At 39.4% G+C, this 20,360-nt stretch overlaps 1 protein-coding gene across 1 annotated transcript in view; it reads left to right on the forward strand.

Moving 5' to 3' along the window:
* Positions 1–7,450: 7,450 nt before the first annotated feature.
* chrnb1 (cholinergic receptor, nicotinic, beta 1 (muscle)) overlaps positions 7,451–20,360 on the forward strand; it is a 22,391-nt gene continuing 9,481 nt past the window's right edge. The window contains exons 1-8 of the mRNA XM_008327667.3: positions 7,451–7,899; positions 11,430–11,563; positions 13,267–13,311; positions 14,361–14,470; positions 17,012–17,120; positions 17,215–17,359; positions 17,457–17,642; positions 18,992–19,215. Of these exons, the coding sequence (XP_008325889.1) occupies positions 7,839–7,899; positions 11,430–11,563; positions 13,267–13,311; positions 14,361–14,470; positions 17,012–17,120; positions 17,215–17,359; positions 17,457–17,642; positions 18,992–19,215 (1,014 nt within the window). The 5' untranslated portion in view covers positions 7,451–7,838. The remainder of the gene's footprint in view (positions 7,900–11,429; positions 11,564–13,266; positions 13,312–14,360; positions 14,471–17,011; positions 17,121–17,214; positions 17,360–17,456; positions 17,643–18,991; positions 19,216–20,360) is intronic.

The raw sequence follows: 20,360 nt of genomic DNA on the forward strand, positions 1-20,360 counted from the left end.
TTAACGCGAAACACAATGTTTGACTATACAGTAAGTCACCTAGTAATTAAACAAATGTTTAATCAAATGTGGCTCCGCTCCGTTAGAGTAGAAATACAAGTGCATGGAACTAGTTGGGGAAAAAAAAAGACTGTGAAATAAGGCACTGGTAACTGTCAATGTTCATTTTAAGGGCTTCAAACCTCTGTGTGCATGTCACATTTTTTCAAAGACCAGCTTTACATACACTCATCGGAATCACAGTAACCCCCCCCCAAAAAAAAAACAAAAAAACAAACAAAAACATTCGGTATTTTCGTGTTTTATCAATGACCCACATGCTAATTTGTGGTTCAGTCCCACAAACATGGCCACCTGCAGCGGATTTCCCAGATGACAACTGTCATACTAATGGAGTGCCTGCTTCTGACACATCTTTTGTGCAATTGATTCAAAAAGCCCCAATACAAGGGGTCCACAACATAATGATTTTCGCCTTGGGTTGGAACCTACAAAATGTAATTAGTAACTATGTCCCACACATACGCTAACACAGTGGTAACATTATAATCTAGGACAAAAACACATCGGACGAGTCTGACTAATGCCCGGGAGCCATAATGAAGGACAAAAGTCCCCCCGCCCCAAAAAAAAAAAAAATCAAGTAAACAAAGTGAATGTGGGGGGCGCTTTGGCCCAGAGACCAACGTCTCTGTCATTGGTGTGGAACCCCAGGGTTCACCTCCTGGGCAAGTTTGAATCCCGGTTAGGGCGGTTGGTACCTTCCAGTCGACTCACCACCTGGAGGAAGGTTCAGGGGGGTTGGTACGGTGCAGTGTGATTTGGGTGGCAGTCATGGAGACTTCTGCCCCCGTGACACGGTAAAGAATAGGTGGACAAAATGGATGGATGGAAAGTGAATGTGGCACAATCCGATGTATGGCGTACAACCGACAAACATAAAGACTTAACGCTGTATGTCAGAATGATGAAACAATACTTTTTTAATACATCATGGAGATAGCAACGTAATCACGAAACGTCGTACGTCGAGGGTGCACTAAACCGAGGACCCCCATTACATTATCTTAGGATTTCCACATATCAGTGAATGCTGCGTTTACGCTGCAGGTCTGGTTGCTCAATTCCAACGTTTGTCCTGAAATGCGATTTATTTATTTGCAAAGTTGTTCACATTAAAGTTAAAAAAACAAATTGTAACTGAAAACAGTCTCATGCTGATCCGTAAAATGTACAGCCTATCTGTACAGGTTGACGCGTACAGTATGTCTGTGTGATGTCAGACTGTGGTTTGTCTTTAGGCCTGTGGGTGTTTAGAGGTGTTAAGGGCTACAGTAGTGGAACAGTAGAATAGAAAATGAAGGAATGGGCCTGTGTGTTCAGTGTAGATGACCTTACTGTGGTAGTGGTGTTGTAGACACAATCGATTAGGGAGGGACTCTATTTCTTAGTGTTAGTATACAGCGCACCAAGCACCGGGTGTGGACTCTTCCTGACAGTTCGCCTCAGGATGGTTGTGACAGGAGAACCGTGGCCACTGTTTTCTGTGAGGGCTTATCTGCATTTTTTACTTACTTCTTATTGAGCTTTAAACCACGTGAGCATAGATGAGGCTTGAACGTTGACAAAACAAAATGTTTTTTAAGTTGTTGGTTTTTTATAAGAAAAGTAAGCATAAACTAAAGCATATATGAATATACTGTACATGGAGAATTATGGCCATGATGTCCTTGAGCAATAGTATATAATATAACCTGGATGGTATCTATAGTTTTACTCGTGTATTTATGCGAAAGATGCAGACGAATATTGTCTTCTGCAAATGTAATTATTCAGAACCGGAATAACCTCTGATTGTCGGAGAACCTTTTGGGTGGTGAAAAGTTTTAATAAAGTTTAAAGGAAGTAGGAAGAGAAGAATCAACAGTATTTTACGACTAAGGTGACAAGAACTGTTTGTGTGCGTGTGTGTACTGTGTTTGTTTTAAGTCCTATCTTTGGTGTAAAATCACTAAGAATGTTTAATATTAACTTTTTGTCAATATCCAATATGCCAAAATTGTCCAAATTAGGGGTGTCCGATATTAACTTCTTTCCGATATCCGATCGGCCAATATTTTCCAAACACTTAATTTGCGATATCAACCAATACTGATATAGGCCTGGTAATATTTATTTATTTATCTGTAGAAAAAAAACACTTGTTGCTTCTGTTGCTGCCACCAGCATTCTGCATACAATCTCCTGATTATCTAAACAGATTAATAAAATGAGATGCAATGCTGCCATCTAGTGACTTTCACTTTAATATACAGCCGTTTATCCCCAAAACCATTTTTAGAGCCCAGATCATTTGGCAAAATCTAGGCATTGCGTTATCGCATTTTCATTCTGGGAGGAAAAAACTAAAATTCCTTAATACACTATCATGCTAATATCGGCCAATAATACTGGTCGACCGATATTATCAGACATCCGTAGACCAACAACTTAATATCTGTAATCATCCAATACCAATATAGCAAGGCTGTGGTGGTCTGGTAGTTAATGAGGCGGACTTGTGTCTAGAAGGTTGTAAGTGCGAATCCGTCCCCAAACACTGCTCCCGGGCTCTCACTTGAGCCTCCGCCTGCTCACTAAGTTGATGGGTTAAAGGCAGAGGACACAGTTCATTGTGTACAGTGGTGTGCTACTTATCATATGCAACCATATGCAAACCGATAAAGATTCTTACAGATATTGCACAGTGATGCTAATATCGGGCAGATCAGTCGGCCGATATTATTGGACATCCCTAATATCCCTGCCTCTGTTTGTTCCGTCTACTGTGGGGCCTTCAGGGTTCACTTAAATCGTTTCTTTGTCAATCACAGGTCGTTACTCTTCCATCAATCCCTGTGGTTACCTGAGTCCATGCTCATGTTTGTGAAAGTGAAAACCACCATTGACTGACTTTACTGCTTCTGATCCAATTTCCCCATAGTCAGCACTAAATGTAACAACATGCGTCCATTCATTAGGTTGGCATCACAAGACTTGGCAATTGAGCTCGTTCATATTGATGGGACTTAAATGATCCAACTGTACTTCAGGTGCACAGTCCGATGATGACACACACACACACACATACACAAACATACACACACACACACATCTCTCCCAGGGGGACTCCCCTTTATTTTCATCCTCCAAGTCAGGGCCCTCCCTGCTTACTGAGCAAATTACAACTGCAGAGAGGGTCATCCTCGGATGTGAAGGACTCCGAGATGAAAAGAAAAGAGAGAGAGAGAGAGCATGTGTGTGTGTGTATGACAGCGTGAGAGAGAGAAACTTATGGCATTTACTTAAGTGTAGCAAACTAGTTTCTGTAAAAACGTCCTTTGAAGTTCCACTTCCTTGTTGCCATCTCATATTTGCAACTTCCCTTTAACCTGAAGGCTGTTTACTGTACACTTGCGTGTGTGTGTGTGTGTGTGTGTGTGTGTATCACACAGTCGCACAGTTGCACGAAACATCAACTTGCTGTGTGAGTCACTGTAATGGCAAATGAACTGTGGCTGAATGTCAGTCCATGTCAGTCACATGTATTGAATGACGAGAGAGAGACAAGCATAAAGAGAGAGAGAGAGAGAGAGAGAGCAGAGCATATTTCAGGGGCAGAATCAATAAGCAAGAGTCCTTGGGCAGTAAGCAATAAACTTCATTAACAAGGTTGAGCCACATTATCTGGGATGGTTTAAAAAGAAACAGGAAAAAAAAATATTGATACAAATATTACAGAAAAATGTTAATGTTATTAAAGCGTGTATTTTTGTAACGCTTTCCCCTTCTTTTTTTTGTGTGAACTATTTTTGCCATTTAAGGGTGTGCGTACGTGTGTGGGCAAGTGTTACTTTGAGGTGGAGTCCCTTCACCACATCTGCAATGCAGCAGAATTCTCAAAAAAGAGAGAGAGAGAGAGAGAGAGAAGAAGCTTATGTGCCCCGACTCAAAAGTGACGCCGTCCTCTGTGGGGTTTTCTCACTCCCTCTTTTTCTTTCATCAGTTTTTGTCCAAACTCTTTCAGAAAATCATGTGAGTTTTATTCTGTATTTTATTTTTCATCTGAACACAATTCCACAATTTTAAGCCCTGACGCCCGACTGTCACGTAGCGTGTTGAGAAATAACCAGGAAGATGGGGTCTGACATAAATGTGGCTGTGGTCCTAAAGGCACGCCCACCATCCCTAGAGGCATCTGCATTGCACACAGCGCCATGCACCAAGCCCACACAGATGTGTCTAGATGGGGTGACCTTTCCATGCAGATCATGTAGGGACTTCACCTCCTGCAAGCTAATGCACCACCAGAGCTCTGCTGGTGACTTGACACTGTAAACTATGCTTAAACAATGCATTTACTTACTGTACGTCCTTTTCAAGTGTACTTTATTTAACAAAATATGGACTGTGTTTGGGTTGAAGTACTGTGATGTGTAATGAAATGATATGAAGAAATCTAATCAATGGTTCTCATTATGATGCCCCCCCCCCTCCTATTTTTTGAAAATCATCATTAGTCCGTTTGTTTGCTGTTGGAAAATCATATCCCTGTTTACGTTTGCTGTCATGCGGTGTGAAAAAAAAAAGAAAAAAAAAAGGAAAGGACTAATGGGCGTGACACTTTTTCTTCATGATCCCCAGAACTCATCTGACCGTCTGACCTCCGAGCTTTGATTTATTTAAAGGATTTTAATTAGCTGAGCCGCAGCCGTGTGGACTGCTCATTTTATCACCTGTCTCTCACCCAAACACACACACACAGACTCACCTTCTACCTGTGTGCGCGTGTGAATCTGTGATCCTTCGTTGATGTTTTTTTTTTTCTTTTGGACTTTTTATTCGCTTTTTACTGCATGGACGATTCAACGTATCGGAAAAGATTTTAAAGGAAAACCCCCATAATCGTCTTTCCTTTCCTCTTGGTCTTCCAAATACAAAGAGTGCTTCAGTCTTCCAGCTATCAAAGCCACAATGACACTATTTTTATATTCAAATGGGGCAAAAAATATATCTATACATAAATATATATAAATGTATCCATGCAAATATACCTGGGGTGCAATATCTCCCTCTGTTGTTAGCAAGGTGGAACAACACAACAACCAATCGCCAATCAAATCTCAACGGGTCGCAGGAGAATGGAGCGGAGAGCGACTGCAGAGCAGTTTGAAACTCCTGGGTTGGGTCACAGGACAAAGGATCAGTGGAGTTACTAGCATGCATGCACCAATCATTTACTGGACACTTGCAGAGAAAACAGTCTTTACCTAATATTTACTCTCTAACCCCTCAACCCAGTCCCCTACCCTGTATTATCCCCAAATCTTGTCTATTTATTTCTATAATAACTTACACAAAGTCAACAGAGGCGTATTATTGGATATAATTGAATAAATCAAACTAATATATTTGTATGATTGTACTGCACTGGTCTCCGGAGAGTTTTATTCCGCCCTACGTCACAATCACACTTGTGAGTAGCAAAGCTGTTTTGGGAAAAAAAAAGTGCACGATTGAGGCTGAACGTTCAACACCGGTGCACACTGATTTATGAAAGAGTAAGTGTGCAGAGATCATCGTGCATCTGTTACAACTGTGCATCCACGGAGTGGTAGTCAAAATGAGATAGCTGTCGTAACCCACACATAAACTTGGGCCGGTATTGAGAGACTTGTCAGAGTTTATGACTGTCATAACTCAGAGAGGCTCATCCAGCAGAGTATTATTTACATCACGACACCTTTTAATAAACTTTTTCACCTCTTTTAAGACTGCCTGAATGTTTTAGATGTAGATCATGTCAACTTTCTATAAGAAATTATATTTGAAAAAAGAAAAAATCAATAGTGACTGTTGAAAATTATTTGTGATTAAAAAAACACCAAACAAACAAACATTTAAATCTGATTTTGAAAATTGAATATGAATATCTAATGGTGCCATAGTTATAAATTTAGTCTTTTTTTTTCTTTTCTTTCTTTTCAAACTTACATGAGAAATAGTCACAGAGATTTTCTGACAGTCAGATAAATCCAATTTTAGCTTAGCCATGAAACTTTTTTTTAGATCGAAAACTCAATTGCGAAAAGCCAGATCCATTAGGGAATGATTTTCTGTTTACGATTCCCTGTCAGATGAATGCTGACTGGGAACCGGGGCTTTATTGTTCAACTTTAACTACTCCTGGCTGGATGGGAACAATTCCAAGCATCATTTGCGGAAGCTGCCACATAATGATGGCCAGTCTATTGTCACAACAGTCTTAAGTATGCTTTAATGTCTAGTTACCATTACAGTTAAAAACAACTTTAAAAATCGAATAGGACTAATTAATATCTGGCCGATTCTCAGTCTTTAAAATCAGATCAAATCGATAATTTTATTTTACTAGAAATTAAAATTGGAACTTGGACCTTCTTCCCATTGTGAAATGTAAGTATTACAGCTTGTAATACGTTGGCTATACATACGTGTCATATTCAACAATAATTGATTACAGTTGCTTCAAGACAGCTCACTGAATAGAAGGAGACAGTGCCAACAGAAGCTTTATACACTCCCTCCTGACTGTGATGTGTGGCCTGACACTGGCTGTTAGCCTTTAATAGTTAGCTCCTATGGTAATTAAATTGGCGACAGGCCAAAAGTCAGTGACAGTGGATCATAAATTACACTGGTGTGAACGCTCACTGCATGTGTGTGTTGGAGACAGTAAAGAAAGAGAGAAAGGGAAGGGAGGTGAGGAGGGTGGGTGGGTACAAAGAGGATGATTGAGCTGTTTGAAGACATTAGCTGCGGCTAAACAACAGTCACTTGCAATTTACACTAGCTTAGCGTTAAACTGTCAGAGAGGCCGTTTCTCTGTTTCTTTTGTCCACGTCTGCTTTTTGAAGATGGTATTTTTGGGGGGGGATTTGGAGAAAATCCTACACAGCAATATCACAAATGAAGCACATATAATGAAGTACCTCGAGTATTTCCTGTGTGTGTTCAGTCAGACAGTTTGACTACTGTGCGTTTTTTTTCTGTCCACACTTAAGCCACCGCTTCATATAGTTTCACAGTAGCAGACCAATTACAAAATACTATTTTTTCTTTTTTAACTAACTTAACAAAGCAGTTTCTGATCAACAGTCACCACGATCCTGTGGACCAAACCTTTGCCATTTTGATTGACACTTAAAGATCTAGGATTCAAATCACAGCTGGGTAATCGGCTTGAGGTATGTTATCCAAACAAACCAGTTTGACCAAATCTGTTTGATTTGATTTAAATAGTTTATAAAATGTCAATGTAATATTTGATTTGCTCTTTTTCTTATTAACCCACCTTGAAAGTACACACAAAACCTCAGAGCAGTAGCGCTGTACGGGAGACGGGGGGGGCTCTGGAGGGTTGTACGGGGTATCAGTCTTGCATCAAATAGTGCATATATACATATCTACATGATATATAGAAATATATTCATGTGTTACATGAGTGTTACATGGGGGGGGGGCATTGTCATATCTTTCTATGCCACTGGCTCAGAGAAACAGAGGACAAGGGGGTAAATAGTGACACGCATACACACACACACACACACACACACACACACACACACACACCCCTCCTCTGTGGGGGTAATTGGAGGAGACAGCAGTTGGCCTGGCCGGCCTGACTGACAGACAACAACAGTCCAACTGACTAAACCCAAACCCACGCTGAAGACTTTCAGGACGAAAAGAAAGAAGAGAAAGAGTCATAACAAGAAGTTGGTGGAGCACACGGACACATATTTCTTGGATAAGAGACAATGACAAGTCGAGATCTACTCTTGCTGACATGTTTCCTATGCACCCTGAGCACACTTGGAGGTAAGCGACCAGTTGACACAACATACCCATATCCTATTATAGAGCTATAGTAGTCATGTAATACTTCGCCGGGATTTAGTGCACATTCACGTCATGCACATGTACAGACCTCCAGCAGAAACTGTTCAACAAAACCGCAGTTTTCAGCCTGAAAACATCCAGAAATACTTCTAAAATATAAAATGTAGCGACTTCTACATTGTGGTTAAACTATACAGCTGTAAAGAAGTAAGTTCTACTTGAGTTGATCCTGAAATTCACTACAATACTTGGTAGTGTAGTGTGGAACTGTCTGTAATAACGTCATCTAAATGTACTTGCATATATGTATATTTCATCAGGAGCTAAAGCTTGTGAAAAAGCTTAAACAAAAATCAATAAAATATTACCCTATAGAACTGTCTATAAAGACTTTGATTCATACAGACATCAAGTTTTATGCACATGTATTGCATCTATATCGGCATATGCATACTTCAAGGCTAACGTTACAGTAGCTTAACTTTAAAACAAGTTCTTTAACAAAAAAAAAAACAATATAGCAGTTATTGCTACAACCAAATTACTAGAATACATTTTATGAATCTATTTGTGGGGGATTACCAATATTAACATTTATATTTTAGTAAAATAAAATAGACTTTATACAAAAGCAAGCAATGTGGCTTCAGTGAACCATAGCTGCTAACATTAGCCTTTAAGTTAAGGGACTATATCAGGGGTCACCGACTATATTTGTTGAAGGCTCAGATTTTTTTCATTGACAGACACCTTTGGGGCCGTACACTCAAATGTTAAGAAATAAAAATCACATTTTTGTCCAACAGTATTATTTGACGTTTTGGAATCCAGTTGTGTGCCAGATCAGACGGTTCGGTGGGCCAGATTTTGGCCACATACACAGAAAGACAGCCAACTTCATTAATTTCCATGTAACTCCTCGACAGAAAGACAGCCAACTTCATTAATTTTTAATTTTTTTGTAACTCCTCGAATTGCATATACAGTACAGTGCTTCCCTCTGTGGCAAAAACAAAGGAATATCACCATCACATACTCCTTTAACTGGAGCCTGGTACACAGATTAGTCCTTTAACTGGAGCCTGGTACACAGATTACTCAGTGTAAACAATGAAATTTTAACTCCAGGACCATCATAAATATTTCATTAGTTATGAGGGATGGATGGATGGATGGATGGATGGATGGATGGATTGGTGTGGATGCAGAGATGGATGGTATAAATGACTGATGGGTGGATGTATGAATGGATGGATGGATGGATGGATGTAGACTATCACCTTGCCAGGTTTTGCCATTGCCATAATATATTACGGTAAGATAGGGACCTGTCAGTCAGCTACTAGAACAAACATTAATGTCAGCTGCTGATGTCAGAATTACTCTAGAAATTAAGGGTGCTTATTTTATGACCAAACCAAAAGAGAAAAAGAAATGACTATGGTTTTCAGGCAGCTAAGATCACATACAGTAAATGTGCTCTCAGGGTGACAGCAAAAGGCACTGCCTAAAACAATACAAATTCCCTTGTACACCACTAGCTTTCATCAAACTCTGATCACTGCAGTAATGTGCTCAAATTTGACCCATTTACCTAGTCATCTGAACCAGCCAGGAAGATGAAAATGCTAATTTTTCCAGACTTCACATCCACCCCCCCCTCTCTGACACACCAACAGCCGTGCATCCTTGTGCCGAGCTAATGGGGTTGCCTCGCTGGGTGATCGTTGTCATTTATTCCTGTCAGGTCAGATCCTGCTGGGGCCAGAGCTGTGCCAAACGTGATGAATGCTGCGTCACCAGAGCTGCTGATTATTAATGCCTCTAACCTTCCAATGCAGAGGAGAAAATGGTGGGAAATAAAGCAGGAATTATGTCTAAAATTGGTTGAAGGCTGGTAGTTTGCTTACAAACAATTAGACAGAAGGACTCTGTCCTCTCACAAAGGATGAGTGTTAGACAGAAAACTGTCCGTAAACTATTTTCACTAATATCCAAAAAAATAAATAAATAAATAAAAGGCTTGCTTTGACAAGTCAGGCATATACTGCACGTGCTAATGCTCGCTTGCAATTTTTTAATTAAGATATATTATGTTGCATGTTTTTCATATTATAGTTATATGATCACCATCAGATTTCAGTGTGAACAATCTAGAGCAGGGGCGTCAAACATACGGCCCGCGGGCCAAAACTGGTCTGCTAGGGTGTTAATTTCGGCCCACTTGACACATTTTTAAGTGGAAGAAAAATGCACAAACAGGGAATAAACATGTACTTATTGTTGTTTAAGGTAATTATGTTAAGATTGTACTGGTCCATCCCACTCCACAGCTATTTAGGCCATATGTGGCCCCTGAACCAAAATAAGTTTGACACCTGTGATCTAGAGTGTGAACGTTCCCGTTGCACACAGTAAGCTGTACTCATCCATAGTAATTTGATCAGTTTGTGATCAATCAGAGACAGATGGACACTATGATAATCACTACTTTTGCTGTAAGTTTTGTCTATTGCTGACTTGTCCCTTCTCAGATAAAATGTGATTTACCTTTTCACACAGAGGATGCTTTAAAACATTAGAAACATATCAGGTTTTGTAACACATTTGAAAATTGGCTGGGCTTAAATAAAAAGAAATCAGGTTTTTCAGCTCATAAAGTTGACTTATTCAGTTATTCATTTCACTTTTTGTTGTGGGTACTAATTACATATTACAGTAATGTCTGACTGCATATCCTTCTATTATATATATGTTAAAAAAAAACATTAAATATGTGTGTTTAGAACGTGTAGATGTGTTGATCATTCCTGCGTTTTCTGGATCATTTTTTAAGGTGGAAGTTTTTAGTGTTTGCTTTTAACATGTAGATTCACATGACTTGTTCACATGGCTCTGCTCGAGGTATGTTATCCAAACAAATCAGTTTGACCAAATTTGTGTGATTTAAATTGTTTAAATATTTTCAATTTAATATTTGACGTCTCAGGTAAAGCTGGGGGCTTCATCAGAAAAGTAAATACATCAATGTCCTCCTCATTTGTGCTATAGTGAAGAAAACTGCACTGCTTTGTAATTTTATTTCCTTTGTTAAATGAGAACAGCTTTTTAATTCAGTTGGTGTATTAAATAAAGTCCAGTGGTTTTTGAAGTTATAACTGTAAATAAAAAGTTTTAGGAACTATTAAGTAAACCCATTATTTAATTATTCAAACCTGTGGTCTATTCAAGGTGCCAAATCCAAATTTTCACACTGATAGAGGAAACCAATGTACCAAGAGAAAACACAAAACCAAACATGAAAACTACACACACACACACACAGAAGTCACCTTCTGTCTCGGCTAGGATGTAGACTGCTGTTCTACCTGCGGTTGGACAAAAGCACAGCTAGTTTCCTTCCCCTGAGAATAAATGGTTAGAACACACCAGCAGAGGATGAGGAACACGGTGAATACAATCAGTATATCATTTGAACATCTGACACTTTTTCTCAATATGTGCCTCAGGTGCCACAGAAATGGAGAATACTCTGATGAAGAAGATTTTCCAGAAATACAACCTGAAGGTCAGACCAGCACCCACCCCTCAGGACAGGGTCGTGGTCCGTGTGGGTATGATCCTGTCATCTTTTGTCGGACTGGTGAGTATCGGAAAACAACTGTTATTTACAGTTTACAAACTGAAATGTGTGAATAAATGATTCTAGTTATCATGAGATCTTTTAAAACTGAATGGGATATAAATGAGAGATATACTGTAAGTTTATACTGCAATGTCGTTGGTCAATGAAAATCAGAGAATTTTCTTAGGGGGGTTCTGTTGACTTTCTTTGTAGCTTTTTTAATTAAAAAATTATATTTAATAATAGAGTTAGACAATTTGAATCTAAATCTTCAATACAGACTAGTGGAGCAGTGTGATAACAGGTGAATTAGGTGAATCCAAATGATTAATAAATAGGGATGTATGTATACCAGTATTGGTAACAGTATCCATACTGATACTTAATTCAAATACTCTTTCGGAAACATCACAACAAAAGAAATCGGCAGTGTTTCCCTTTTCTCCTGGTTTCTGCAGTGACTCCCATTCGTAGATAAGACTACAAAAAACATTAGTATACGCTCCCCCAACTATAACTCCAGGTCCACTGGATAAGGGACACCCCTTACTTTGAGAAACACCTATGACATGGCCACTTTTTTATTTTTTATTTTTTAAACCTTAGTTTAAAAAAAAGTCACTGAGTAACCTAACTAATCAATTTTGATTACAAATTTGTGCTTGAAAAATCCAGAGCCTCTCTCACACACAGATACTGTATGTCTGTTTGTATGTTTATCACCAGACTTCTACTACCGCTGCTTCCCCTGAGGCACATTCAACAGTTCTGCATGACAGTACCTGTATATGTTTCTTTTTTTTAATAAAAACTGTGAGCATATCTGAGAAAGCATCTGGCTTATAGTTTAGTGCTTTACGCCCCGCTGAGTCTAATGACACAAAGAGTCATGATCCTTATGCGCGCAGCTGTACTTCCATTAGTTCATACTGGGGAATTGTACCAGCTGTCGACAACCAAAGGATGAAAGTATACTGACAGAAACATGCGCCGCAAAACTTCAACCTCAACTTTCACTGATGGCGGAAAAGAAAAATAATAACGGGCATATAAAAAAAAGGCTAGCAACATGTTGTCCATGATAAATCCCTTAAACTCTCAGCTGTTGGGCCAAAGACTTGTACTTGTTGTACCCACACTTAGCCTATGGGTCACACACACACACATACACAAACACAGCTACAGTATGAACGCTCTGTTCAAGGTCAGTCACACTCCAGTGAGGAAGTCACGTGGGTCTCTAAGTTATTTGCAACGATGATCTTGAAAACTGATCTACTTGGATGCACCGTCCTTTTCACAGGAAGTAAGTAAAAGGTCAGTGATTAGATGAGCATTTGTTTTTTGTCTCTCTCATACTCGCAGACATATTTTTACGTGAGAGACAGAGAGGGTCCGAGTTAATTGCACCAGCCCTACTCCCCCACACTCCCTTTGCTTCAATCCCAGCTGTCTCTGTGAACATTCCTCAGTGTTTTAAATAGCAGCTCCGCAGCTGGGAAACACCAAGACAGTTTCAGATGGATGTACGTTCAAAGCCCGACTAGCAGCTAGCTTTGTCAGCCATCAGCTGTTTCACCTGGATTCGTGTCTTGATTTTCTGCCTTGTACGCTGTGATGTGAGAATCTACGGGCAGCTCTAAAAATGTTTCCATTCAGTTGCTTCTGTTCCAGAGAAGTCGAATAAGAACACCTAACCTCCTGTATCAATGTACTTACAGAACATGAAGAATGAAGAAATGAGCACTGTTGTAGTTATGAATCTGGTGAGTTCATATTATCACACACTTTTTACAACATCTCTTTAGAGCTGCAAAGTGAATATGATTTCCCCAATGCATGATGGGGAAAATGCGGTCATACAGAGCTACTGTACAACCAAACACTATTCAGGGGGTCCTCAAAACTATTTCTCAGCGGCCTTGTGATCGTCAAAAATCCAGGTGGTAAATAAAATTTGATGAACCCACTTTTTCACATGAATAACTTTTTAATCTAATGTTTCATGTTCAGGCATAAACAACCAAAATGGAAATGTTCTAGGACAGATATGGACAAACCACGACCTCGGGGCCGGAGACGTCCAAATTATGTCAATAATTTATATTATAATTACCTTTCAGCCTTTTCCCTGCAATGCCCACATTTCCCCAATAGATGTCGTGGAAAAGGCTCAAAGCATTTTAGCCCCTGTCAAATTTTAGGACCCATTGCCAACACCTGCTCTAGCAACTTACAAGATAAATGTAAGAACAGCTGATATAGGAGCTCCTCACTATGAATCCCTCCACAGTTAGTTGGGAACTTCAGTTACCACCATGACTCCAGTCTCTCTAGAACTTTTTACCAGTGACACCTTCAGCCCACAAGGTGCCATGCCATGGGTGTAGCGTGGCTTGGGAGACAGTTTTCTTCCATAGCTGAGCATGTTCATGTTGAGATACACAAAAACTTGTGTACCGGTTGACTTTTAGTTGCTGTCATGAATAGTAGCACTCTTTTCTCCCATCCTCTAAGTGTCAAGTGCATCTAAAATACCAAAGCCTCTTTAAAAAAAAAACTTAATTTTTTTTAGTGTCAAGTGCATCTAAAATACCAAAGTCTCTTTAAGCATTAAAAAAAAAAAACTCATTTTTTTTTTAAATTCATGACATAAAATATGATATATCGGACCATCTGGCTGGCTCTGTGGTCTACAGGTGGCCCAAGCTCCAGACTTTGAGAATCCCTATGTCACGTCTAATCCATGTTAAGCTCATTGTCTTCTTTTGTAAATATGAACGCGTGTCATATATTTTATTTTTGTTTCATACAGGAATGGACAGATTATCGTTTGTCATGGAAACCTAAGGAGTACGACGGGATTGAGGTGTTACGTATTCCCTCTGGGAAGATTTGGTTGCCAGACATAGTCCTCATCAATAAGTAAGACCTCATCAGGACAGAAGTATATAAAATAGGTACACAAAGGATTAATAGCAAAACAAACCCAAATTGCAAGTAATACTTAAGTATAAGTATAGTATAAGTGCCGTGTAAAGTGGAGATCCATCTCCTGGATCATTTTGCATGCAGGAGGCCTTAGCCATTCATAAGAGCTTGTCTTGCATGAGACTGTAATGCTGCCGTAATTCAGGCTAAAATACGTTTTCCAGGACAACTATAAACAAATCACCTTCATAGGAAACCCAATGTGTAGGTCTTGATTAATAACTGAAATAATACTACTACTAATAATAATATAAAATAAGTACTGTATTGAGTCACAGTTGTTGCCGATCTCAAACACTGTAGACCTGCACTGCTACTGGTTACGTGGTTACGTCTCACCTTTTCTCATTGGGAAAATTACCTAGATCCTGTGGCTTACACTTCCACTCAAGGTCACCATCAGTTCTTAAAAGTATTTATTGTTATGGTTGTAAGAGGATGTGATGTCAAAGACAAGTCTGCACTCCACTGTAAAAACTGCATTAAAGCTTTCAACGCCCCATCGCCCCCAAGATCAACTGGTCATGACTACGTCTGCACTTTTCCACCGCTACTCCAGCACTTTACATGCTGGTGTGACAGGGCACGGGGAGGGTCAGCATCTCTTGCTGTTCAGTGTTTCATTTACACACTTGTATGTCCGTTTTACTTTAAAGGGTAAGTGACTAGACTTTGTCAGGGTTGTGTTACACATATTTATGTCATCAGTAGTATCTGCTACTCTTGAAGTAGTCAGTTGAACAACTACAGTAAATAGATGGTTCAAAATCTGCCAAAAACACGCTTCTTGCAATGGATATCTCCACCTAACACTGTGTGAGTATCGGATATTTGCTTGACTCGTACGCGACTGCTGGACCACTGTCACGTACGACCCAAATGTACAGTTGATAATCTAGGACAGTGATACACTGGACCACTGTCACGTACGACCCAAATGCTAAGTACAGTTGATAATCTAGGACAGTGAAACATTACACTGAGCTGTTTTATGTAAACAATTGAGGCAGTAGAAATAGGTTGACATCTGTGGAGAAGAGCAGTGAGGCTGTGCAGCTTTCATTAGTCTAGGCCAGTCGTGCTATACTCATTTTGGTTCATGGGCCACATATAACTTGATAAGATGTCAAATAAAATTATAACATAATTACCTACTAATAACATTAAGTGCATGTTTTTCTTTGTTTTCATGTAAATAAATACATAGTAGTTTATTTAAAAAAATCTTCATATTTAATTAAATTAATCTCAAACCACAAGAACAAATGAACTGTTTATGAATTTCTTTTTTCATTTTCAAAATTCAACAAGCTGGCCAGGTTGAACCCCCTAGCAGACCATAATTTGGCCCGTGGGCCGTATGTTTGACACCCCTGGTCTAGGCACAGCCAATTCGCGTTTGCAGTTCAAGCCGTTTTTATTTCAACAGGTAAAATAAGAAATATACTAGAGTAAAAAAAAGAGGGTTAAAACGTAGCTATAGATACCACAGCATTTGATGTAATGACAATGTTCAGCTACTGTACATACAATTCAGAAGCCTATACTCAGTAGCATACAAACAGACAACAACTTCACATAAATGTAGAATCATTTCCTGTCATTTAATCGGCAGCACATACCCAGGATTTAAGTAGAGCCGACGTGTAAAATGCAGGTGTCAAAACTGTTTGTGCAGAGCTGTTAGATCCCAGCACAGCACCTGACAGATGACTCAATCTGTGTCTAATTGACTTGATGTCGTTTTTGTGTACAGCGCTGTGAGCCCAAATGACTCTTTTTTGCACCCGGCTCCGATGCTGCACTTAGAACTGTCATGTGAAATGTATAGAGCCCCTCCATTTCATCTATGTCAATTAAAATGTTTTAGTGCTGTACTGCAGAACAGGCTTGCCGCCAAACGTTGATGTAGTCGTCGGCCGTAGTAAGAGAGCAGTAAGAGCAAAATGCAAGTGCAATAATCATGCATACGAGACGTGCATAATGAGATGCTGTTCGCTCTGACCACAGATGTACCCTGTCTGTCGTCTTCTGTGCACAACAAAGACAAGAGGAAGGTTGAGTAAGAGTGCAACAACCTGGGAGGATGCAGCGTCATCACAAAATATTTACAAATTAATGTAGGTCTTGTGTACAGTGGACAGTGGACGGCCGAATATCCTCAGTAGTTTTTCGCTGAAGCTGATGTGCATTTTATATTTAAGTATATTTAATTTGATAAATGAAATATAAATGTCCATCAAAGAAGTCAGGCTATAATCGGTGAAGAACCAGAAAAATGATCACGAAAAATTTAGTTGTGATCATTTATTGTGATGTGATACAATTACAGCACAAAGAGAAAAAAAAATCCATTGCAATCTGTTTCATCTCCGTCCATATAAATACAGGAAACTATAGGCAAAACCTCCAATATGCCTGCAAATGGACATTATTGCAACCACATGATATAATACATCATCTTAATCTCTGCAGTAACGATGGCGTGTTTGACGTGGCCCTACATGTCCACGTCCAGGTGTACAGTAATGGGAAAGTCACCTGGACTCCCCCTGCACAGTACTGCAGTTCCTGTGGTGTACAGGTATTGCAACATGCAAAGTTACACATGAACACATCTCTTGGTATACGTTTACTCCTGTTCTTCTTTATATATATATTTGAATATCTCTGTATAGGTGGCATATTTCCCTTTCGACTGGCAGAACTGCAGCATGAAGTTCCGCTCTTACACTTACGACTCAACGGAGATCGACCTCCAGCATGCACTGGACTCCAGGGGCAAGGAAATACGGGAGATTATAATAGACGAATCTTACAGCGGTGAGGACGATCTTTACATTCAGGCTCCTCAGCCTACGGTAGGTCGTTAACGAGAGCATCGCCATGTTTTCATCCCTGACTGTGAATGTTTCTGCAGAGGGTGGCGAGTGGATCATCAAACACAAGGCCAGCAGAAAGGTCGTCAGTGAGGACAATTATGAGGACATGGTTTTCTTCCTAGTGATTGAAAGAAAACCTCTCTACTACGTCCTGAACATCATCCTCCCCTGTATCCTCATCACCATCATTGCAATCTTCAACTTTTACCTCCCACCCGATGCAGGTAAGCAAATAAAAAAATGGCCACTGTGATAATGTACACAACAATGCACATACAGTACCTACACAGACTTACTATGCGTACGCTTATCATATAAAACAGGGGTCACCAACTATATTTGTCGGAGGGCCAGACACCCCCAAAAAAAAATCAATATAATCACATTTTTGTATTACATTATTATTTCATTATTATTTATTTTGGAATCCAGTTGCTGGCCATATTGGATGGGTCAGTGGGCCGGATTTGGCCAGTGGATGATATTGATAGATATTGAATAAGTTAGTCAGTGAAATAATGTATTATTTTTTTTTAATCTTATTGGATTATTATATATACCTTTTAAAAATAATATAAAAATGGAAATTGTGAATTTTAATACATACTGCTTTATTAAAAGAATAATAATTACCAGGTTCAGTATCATAGATTGCAGGTGGAAACAACGCCACACTACTGCAAGTAACCTTGAATGTGTCCCTTTTTGAAAAGATTAATGACTTATAGTAATTAATGTTCAGATGTGGACAGAGAACTAATGCATATTAATGCTACTTAAGCGAATTATCCCAAGAAGATTTAAAGGCCCTAATACTGCAGTATGGTACAAATCTGAGGTTTTAATATTTTACTGTATTTACTATATGTATCTGGCTGTATTTTAAATATCTAATAGTCAAAAAGAAATATTTACTTAAGAAATTTGTGTAGAGAAAATCAGACTATACCCTTTTAGCTGTAAATAGCACAATTCCTACTCCGAAGCGCTAACAGCAACGCTAACAGATTTGAGTTTCATGGTTGGCCCGCTCCATATTTTTTCCTCAGAGAGCGTTGTGAAAGCTGAGGTGCGTCTGTCCTTGAGCTCAGGTTTTTTAGCGACAATCATTAGCATGTAGAGCAGAGCATGTGTGTGTGTGTCTCCAATTTCCTGTCCAAGCCCTGTGCTTTTTTCATCGTTCATCTTTTGTAAATTCGACTTGTAGGACATCTCAAGGTTTCCATTCTTGCACATTCTGCAGACATGTCTGCATAACCATAACGTCAAAAAAACATTTTGGCGTGTGATCAAAAAATGTTATGCGCAACATTATATTGGATTAATGTGTTAGGGAACCGAACCTGGATGTTGAATCATCTGCTTAGCTGCATCAGTTTTGTTGCAGTCTTGCAATGATGGGCAGCAGCAGGTGTCACTCAGATTTTCAGCAATCCTTGTGTTAAATAGAATTAAAACGGTGGTTATGTATATAGGTACAAAGGTTTTTTTCAGTCTTATGTCATCAGACCTTGGACCTCAAAATGCAGTGAATGCTAATTGCATTTATTTTTCATTTGTTTGATGCTATCAGGTGAAAAAATGGGTCTGTCCATCAACGTGCTGCTAACCTTGACTGTCTTCTTGCTACTGCTGGCTGACAAGATTCCAGAAACTTCCCTGGGCGTCCCTATAATTGTCAACTACATCATGTTCACTATGATCCTGGTCACGTTCTCTGTCATCCTCAGCGTGGTTGTGCTCAACCTGCATCACCGCTCCCCCAACACTCACATGATGCCCATGTGGGTCCGCAAAGTAAGATGAAGAAAAAAAAAAAAAAATCACTTGACTGAAATGTTTATGTGTGTCTGAGGCTCTAGTGATATGCAGAATTGATTTACAATTTATTTTATATACTTTATTAAGAATCAAATCCAGATGGTGGTCATTCTTACTGCAGAAAATAACAGGGGTAGGACAATTTGTTTTTAATATAATTTCATGAACAAAATTGGTTTTCTCTAAATTTGTAATGTTAATCTCTACATATTTGAAATGTTTATGTGTAACAAAGTGCAGTACCATGTTTTCAACACTCATTCACCATGTAACATTTAGAGGGGCACTGTTTTTACGTCATAAAACACTCAAAGAGAGAGAGAGAGGGAGAGGGAGAGAGAGAGGAGGAGACAACAGTGTTTTCATTCAAAGATGGTTATACTCTCTCTCTCTCTAGGTAACCGTCACTCTACAGAGTATATTTCCTTATTTGTAGAATTCTGGTAAGGTTGTTTTTCACACCAGAACACAAGGACACATAAGGACTTTAGAGATGGTTGTGCGTGAAAATCCCAGTAGATCAGCAGTTTCTGAAATACTCAGACCAGCCCTTCTGGCACCAACAACCATGCCACGTTCAAAGTCACTCAAATCACCTTTCTTCCCCATACTGATGCTCGGTTTGAACTGCAGGAGATTGTCTTGACCATGTCTGCATGCCTAAATGCACTGAGTTGCCGCCATGTGATTGGCTGATTAGAAATTAAGTGTTAACGAGCAGTTGGACAGGTGTACCTAATAAAGTGGCCGGTGAGTGTATATATATATATAGTCATTGTTGTTCTTGTTTGTTTGTTTGTTTTTTTTGGGACCAGAGAAAAATGAGACACAACATCTTTTCCGAGGTGAAGTTTGGCGTAACCTCCCATAACTTATAAAATAGACCTCATCCCTTTAAAGTGAACTCTAGACCTGCAATAATTAATGTACTTATAATTTAGTCAGGGAGGTAATGGTGGTTTCGTAACAGACAGTCTGAAGTAGGTTGACACAGACCTGAGCAACTTGAACACCATGTTACACCATTAACCTCCATCAGTGGCTTTTGCCCTCGCTGCACATTATGTGGGGCCAATTACAGGCCTGAGTAGCAGCTCTATACTTTCTTCTGACTCCTTGCA

This window comes from Cynoglossus semilaevis, chromosome 1, assembly GCF_000523025.1.
Source record: "Cynoglossus semilaevis isolate Cse_v1.0 chromosome 1, Cse_v1.0, whole genome shotgun sequence".
Lineage (NCBI taxonomy): Eukaryota > Metazoa > Chordata > Actinopteri > Pleuronectiformes > Cynoglossidae > Cynoglossus > Cynoglossus semilaevis.